A 7,790-nucleotide genomic window follows, 5' to 3' on the forward strand; every position below is an offset into this window, starting at 1 on the left:
TGAAGAACATAAATGATTCTTCTTCTCTGAACAAATAAAGGTAGAATCGATGGACCGCGACCACCGGCGAGGAGAGGTTAAAAATAGACGAGTTAAAAAAAAGTAGACGAGCTAAAAAAAGTAGACGAGTTAAAAAAAGTTACAAAAGTAGATGAGCTAAAAAATAGACGAGTTAAAAAAAGTTAAAAAAAAGTAGACGAGCAAAAAAAATAGACGAGTTAAAAAATAGACGAGTTAAAAAATAGACGAGTTAAAAAAATAGACGAGTTAAAAAAATAGACAAGTTAAAAAATAGACGAGTTAAAAAATAGACGAGTTAAAAAAATAGACGAGTTAAAAAAATAGACGAGTTAAAAAAATAGATGAGTTAAAAAAATAGACGAGTTAAAAAATAGACAAGTTAAAAAAAATAGACGAGCTAAAAAATAGACGAGTTAAAAAAAATAGACGAGTTAAAAAATAGACGAGTTAAAAAATAGATGAGTTAAAAAAATAGACGAGTTAAAAAAATAGCTCTGCTGAAAACCTGATCCTGTCGGTCCGGAGCTCAATGTCTCCACAGAGACTTCATGAGTTTTCTCATAAAAATATATTAAATAAAAAAAATATTTTATCATATTTCAAAGGAAAGAAAACCAACGTTTACGCTGATGATGCAGCTTGTTGAATATTAATTAAGAATAAGTTCTTTGATATATATTGTAGGGGTGGGAATCACCAGAGGTCCCACGATACGATATTATTACGATACTGCGATATGCTGAGTATTGTGATAACATATATTGCGATTTATTACCTTTTTTCAACTGCAAATTATGTTTTATCTGATAAGAAAGTTTTCAGTCTGTTCATCTCACTTCAATCATTTTTATTGCTGAATAGGATTATCAAGCAGACAGACCGACCAACACCGTCATAAACGTTGCAACTGACAAACTGAACTGTTTGTGTTACAGTCACATCGCTGTACGATCACAGGTATTAACAATGCAACTTGTGCAAAGAATGCAGCATAAGAACGGAGGACTGCGGACAGAAACCTGGTGGTTGTAACCGACAGCGCTGCTAACGTGAGCGTTGCCGTTCAGTGAGCGGGATTCCTGCATGTGAAGTGTTTCACTCACACACTCAATCTGACCTCACAGCGGGGTTACATCTGAGGAGAGAGCGGTGCGTTACTGGCTCTTTCAACAGAAGCACGGTGGCAAACGTCCACGTTTCATTTAAGCGCGGAAACGTTTCTGATTTCTTTCTCCGATGTCTCATCTTTGTTTTGACCAACTTCCTACCAATCACGCTGACCCGTGACCTCTGCTGACCTCACCAGAAAACAACTCAGCGCCATCTAGTGGACTGAAAAAGAAATTGATTTTATTGTACCAAAAGTACCAAAAGGTTTATAGTTTATAGAATAAAAGATCGATACTTGGCCTCGTGTATCGATACAATATCACCACGCAAAATATCGCGATACTATGCTGTACCCCCCCCCCCCCAGTATATTGAAGGAAATGTTCATATTTTTGTTTCAGATCTTTAACCTTTAAAGTTCATTAAAGTGTCCTAATATTTAAATAACTTGACCTCCTACTCATTTATTTTACTCAACATATTGTTATTTTACATAATTTGACTCGTAGATTTATTATAGTATAATTGTATCTCGGCAGCACGCGCTCCTTTCAAATCCACATTCTTCTTTCACTAAAGTTTATTTAACATCAAACATTATTTCTTCTTTGATGGTGTCTTATCCGACAAATGAGAGCCGAGCCGCTGAGCCAATCAGGAGGCTCTCCGAAATCCAGCCGTGCCACGTCACCGTGGGCTGAGCCAATGAGCTCGGAGCCTCGTCCTCTCCTCCTGTGAAGTTTAAGTGAAGCTAATAGAACACCAGATGATCATGTTTTATTATCTCACACAACTTCTTCAACTCTCCACACAGACCCTCTTCTGATCCTCCCGGTCTGGAGCTGGACCCGGACCCGGATCAGTCTGAACTCCTTTATTTCTTTTTTATTTGCAGCTGAAGTTTATTTTGGATTTTCTTTTTTTTAGCCTCCGGGTCGAGGTTGAGATGGACTTTAACTCCAGAGAAGACCGGGTTCTGGTTTAGTTGTAGTCCGGATCCTCTCTCTGTGTACCAGGTGCTGCGGGGCCCCTAAAGACCCTCCAGAGACCCGCTCCAGTGGTCCCGGATCGTCCAGAAGAGCAGCGGTATAATGTTAGCGGTGGGTCCGATGGACGGGTCCCGACAGAGCGCCTTCCTGCTCAGCACGCCTCCTCTGGCGGCTCTGCACAGCATGACCGAGATGAAGACCCCTCTGTACCCGGCCTACCCGCTCTCCTCCACCGGACACAACTGCTCCACGTCACCGGCCACCACCTCTCCCAACCCGGGCGGCATGGCGGTGTCCTCCCCGGGGATCAAGAGCTCCTCCTCGGGTCTCATGTCTCCGCAGCTCGGCTCCTCCGCGACCCCGCACGGAATCAACGACATCCTGAGCCGGCCCTCCGCGGCGCTGCTCGGGGCCACGGTCTCGGTGTCCGCCGCGTCCTCCTCCTCTGCGGGGCTTCTGTCCGGTCTCCCCCGGTTCAGCAGCCTCAGTCCTCCGCCTCCTCCTCCCGGACTTTATTTCAGCCCCGGAGCCGTGGCCCGGTACCCGAAGCCTCTGGCGGACCTGCCGGGCAGGACGCCGATCTTCTGGCCGGGAGTCCTGCAGAGTCCGCACTGGAGGGACGCGCGGTTTGCGTGTTCACCGCGTGAGTTCTCCTCTTATTTAAAGAAAACAGGCTTATTAATAATGATATTAAAGTCAGATAAAGATCATAATTCTATCAGATAAAACGCTGCAGATTATTTGACTCTTTACATCTGATTAAAGATCTGAAACAAGAAAAGAGTTTTAAACAGATTTCAGCTTTTAGAATCTAAATCTGACACAAAATAAGAAATAAATGAGAAAAGTGATTTTACGTGTTTGTGTTTATAGAAAGTATAAATGAACATTTAAAGACTCGTGACTGTAAATAAGATGTTTCTGTTTAAAGATTCATGTGAAGAAAATCAATGTGAAACACTGCAGATTATTCTATCTATTATCTTCTATTTAGTTTAAATGTGTGAATCATTAGCAGAATAGAATACATGATAATATTCATATTCAGATCACAACTCCATCCTTCTGGACAAAGACGGGAAGAGGAAGCACACGCGGCCCACCTTCTCCGGGCAGCAGATCTTCGCTCTGGAGAAAACCTTCGAACAAACCAAATACCTCGCGGGGCCCGAGAGGGCGAGGCTGGCGTACTCTCTGGGGATGACGGAGAGCCAGGTGAAGGTACCGGACATTCATATTATCACTAGAATAATACGGATTAATACTGAGCATATATATTAATACTGAGCATATATATTAATACTGAGCATATATATTAATACTGAGCATATATATTAATACTGAGCATATATATTAATACTGAGCATATATATTAATACTGAGCATATATATTAATACTGATCATATATATTAATACTGATCATATATATTAATACTGATCATATATATTAATACTGATCATATATATTAATACTGAGCATATATATTAATACTGAGCATATATATTAATACTGATCATATATATTAATACTGATCATATATATTAATACTGAACTCCAGCGAGAGAAACAAATAACAACACGTGTTCCTTCATGTTTTAAATTAAATGTTGAATTATCACTTTTATATAAAACATTAAATAATGAATAATATACCCTTAATTAATTCATAATGTTTCTATTCTTTTAAACCGCGAAGGCTCATTTCTTCTTCTTTTCTTTATTTCCGGCCTTTCTATCATTTGTGCACGAGCTTCCTCTCCTCCAATAATTCTTCCCATAATGCATCATCTTTGTTATTTGTTGCATCGTTTTGTGCAGCTCGTTGTTTTTGAATCTTTTAAGTTTAAAATTCCAAATGAAGTTGTTATTAAATATTATAATTATTATTATAAATATTGTTAAAATAAATACATTCTATTATATTTTATATTGTTATAATATTTAGACTATATAATAATATTTAGAACTGTATGTGTCTTAATTTGTAGCCTTTATTTCTGCAGAATGAAATATAATATTTAATAATCCTTCAGTGTGTAAAGATGTCACAACATTAAACCGCGCGTGTGTGTGTCTGTGTGTGTGTATGTGTGTGTGTGTGTGTGTGTGTGTGTGTGTGTGTGTGTGTGTGTGTGTGTGTGTGTGTGTGTGTCTCAGGTGTGGTTCCAGAACCGGAGGACTAAATGGAGGAAGAAGCACGCGGCGGAGATGGCCACCGCGAAGAAGAAGCAGGACTCGGAGACGGAGCGGCTGAAGGGGACGTCGGACCTCGAGGACGAGGACGAGGACTACAACAAACCTCTGGACCCGAACTCGGACGACGAGAAGATCACGCAGCTGCTGCAGAAGCACAAACCGGGTCCGGGTCTGGGTCTGGGTCTGGGCCCGGGTCTGCTACTGCACTCGGAGAACGAGAGCTCCTAGACTCTTCTTCTCTGGTGCTTCTTCTTCTTCTTCTTCTTCTGTTTCCGGATCAAACGAACTCTCGGAGTCGCACATTTTTGGTTTTTATCTCTTTTAATTTTTTTGCACGCGGACAGAGGACTTCCTGTCGGGACTAAAGTTGTAAATAAACCGTGAACCGTGTCCGGTGTCCGGGTTCCGGTGTCCGGTGAGAGACGCTGCTGTGAATCGTTGACGTGTTTGTACAGACGCGCTGATCTCAGATCAGCTGAAAACACTTTGATTTACTTTTTGGATTCACAAAAAAAGAAGAATATTTAACCTTCACGTGGTCCGTGAAGGCCTCTTCAATCGGCCATGAACGCACCACACGCACCTGTACATCCTCACCTTTATTTATCTGTTGTATCAAAGCGGCTCGATGTAATGCACTTTTATTTAATAAAAACTCAAATGTTTGCTTCTTGTTTTCACCACAAAGCTCTTCATTAATAAGCATGAATTCATAATTATTACACATGTTTAATTAAATACCGACGGGACTGATTACGTCATCTGCTTCAACCCGATCATTTCATTCATATTCATTATTTTACTCTTTTATTTCTGCTGCGAGGCTGCGATTAAATATCCTTTAATTATTATCATTAATATTATTATTATCATTAATATTATTATTATTATTATTGAATTACTGCTGAGATCATTTGAGGCTTTTGAAAGATACATTCAAACTTTCTGACTCGATTTTAACAAAAAGATAAAGGAATAAAAACATTGTTATTAAATGTTTAATGTTTAATAAATGGAATGAAACAGTGAAACGTCAGAAGTGATCGTTGAGCAGAGAAATAAAAAGCAATAAGTTGTGACGCTTCACGTTTCATCAGCAGCTCGTTTTCCCGCAAATTGAAAGTCAGTGAAGCGGCTTCAACAGCTGATCCTTAATCCATCACGCGAGGACCCGGAAGTAGCGGAGCGGGTCACGTGTCTCATCATCAAGTCACTCAGTCTGAAAATATAAATATGATAAAACATGTTTCAGAAGGAAAACATTAAAGTTATGAAAGAATTCTTTATTAATAAATAATAAAACCGGATGTTTCACTTTGACAAACCGCAAAAATATAAATATATATATATGTGTGTATTTATATGTATATATATTAATTATAATAAAATAAACAATGTGTTGCCTTAAAATCTAAATATTTATTTGAGATTTTGTTTCGTTTCAACACAAACTGCAGAAATATTTTTTTTACTGGAAAACCAAATAATTTACGTTTTAAATGTTTTATGAACAAATATTGATGTATTTTCTAATAAACAAACTGTTATAACATAAATATGAATATTACTAGTTCCACATTAAAGGTTCTTTAATCATTTAAAATCTTTATTTTATCTTCTTTTCTTTTGTATTAAACTTATTGTTGCTTCATCCAATCAGAAGCTGTTCAGCATGAAGTATAAACTATAAACATGAAGTTATGAAATATACATAAATATAATGGAACTGCAGAATAATTACTAACATGCAAATCCTGTGAATTCAATTAAGATTTAATAATCCAATTAATCTAATCTCAGTAATAAATTACAGCTAATCTGTAATTAAATGAAAAGACGTTTTTATGATATACTGTATATATAAATATATTGATGTATATTGATGTATTTATGATAAACTGTTTGTTGAGGAAGAATTCAGATGTTTTGTGTTTCGATGTTTTTTTACTGAAGATCAAACTCTTCTTCACTGACACATTTACGGTAGAAACACTGTTTTTCCCTCAAAATGATTCTCAGATTTTAATATTTCTCATTTAATATTTAATATTTAATATTTAATATTTAATATGTAGTATTTGTCAGAAGGAGCGTTTCTTGTTCTTCATCTCACGACCCATCGATCTCCCTCCTGCGGCCCTTCACGGGGCCCCGCCCCTCAGGTTAGGAGCCTCCGTCATGAAGAAGAAGAAACATTAAATATTACTCATTTCAAATATAGTGAATAAAAACATAAAAAGGTATCAAATCAAAGAGATGAAAGAGAAAGTGTTTTAATAATCGATCAATGTTTTTAAATCTAAATATTTAAACTGATCGTCAGATTGTTTTAAAATATTTAATTTATATTTGACAAAACAACGAATATTAAAGTATAAAACAGATTTCATATCCGATCAGTTAAAGTATTTAATAAATAAATTGATCAAAGAAAGAATCAGTTTATTAATCACAATAAAGATCATCGTTGATATAAAAACATCCAGAAAATAATAAACACATAAATCATAAAGTATCAATAAACATAATCCATAATATCATATTCTATTATTGAGAGTTTGAGCTCTCGTCTGTCTCAGTTACTTAAAACGTTATGTTCTGAAGAGGCCCTCAGGGGCCCTCAGGGGCCCTCAGGGGCCCCACAGGTCAGAGCCTCTAGAGCAATCATATAAATCATATTTTAATAATCGTCCAACACAACAAGCTGCACCAAAACATTAAATAAACAATAAATATTAAAATATTAAAATATTAAAATATTAAAATATTAAAATATTAAAATATTAAAATATTAAACATAAAAACATAAAATATTAGATCATCAACACTTAAAATAACAACGTGTTAGATTTAAACTATATTAGAAGTCAGAATGTAAATATTAATATATTTGATATAAAAAAGAAATAAATCTGAGATCTTTGATGGTTTTTATTTTGGTTCAGCTCTGAGTGGAGGTTGGCATCGTTAGCTTAGCATCATTAGCTTAGCATCGTTAGCTTAGCAGCTGTGACCTCAGGTGTTCAGGAACAGTTCTTTAATGTGTTCCAGGTGTGATGAACACAAACCCCCCAGAGACCCCCAGAGACCCTCTGATAGATCCATCTGGTCTCTCAGACCCCCACTGATGATATCTGGACTCTCTGTCAACGTCCTCTCAGAGACGCTGATGCTGCTGCAGGAGGACAAGAAGAAGACAAGAAGAACACAAGAGGACTAGAGGACAAGAGGACAAGAAGACAAGAAGAAGACAAGAAGACAAGAAGACAAGAGGACAAGAGGAAGACAAGAAGACAAGAAGACAAGAGGACAAGAGGACAAGAGGACAAGAGGAAGACAAGAAGAAGACAAGAAGAAGACAAGAGGACAAGAGGAAGACAAGAAGACAAGAGGACAAGAGGAAGACAAGAAGAAGACAAGAAGAAGACAAGAAGAAGACAAGAAGACAAGAGGACAAGAAGACAAGAAGAAG

At 37.3% G+C, this 7,790-nt stretch overlaps 1 protein-coding gene across 1 annotated transcript; it reads left to right on the top strand.

The window, feature by feature from the left end:
• Positions 1 to 2,222: 2,222 nt before the first annotated feature.
• nkx6.1 (NK6 homeobox 1) lies at positions 2,223 to 4,546 on the top strand (the record flags this gene model as incomplete). Its single annotated transcript, XM_079179255.1, has 3 exons — positions 2,223 to 2,763; positions 3,169 to 3,341; positions 4,280 to 4,546. 3 exons carry the CDS (start codon positions 2,223 to 2,225, stop codon positions 4,544 to 4,546), a joined length of 981 nt encoding a protein of 326 aa, XP_079035381.1.
• Positions 4,547 to 7,790: the final 3,244 nt, after the last annotated feature.

This window comes from Pholis gunnellus (genome assembly GCF_910591455.1).
Source record: "Pholis gunnellus genome assembly, chromosome: 18".
NCBI classification, from domain to species: domain Eukaryota; kingdom Metazoa; phylum Chordata; class Actinopteri; order Perciformes; family Pholidae; genus Pholis; species Pholis gunnellus.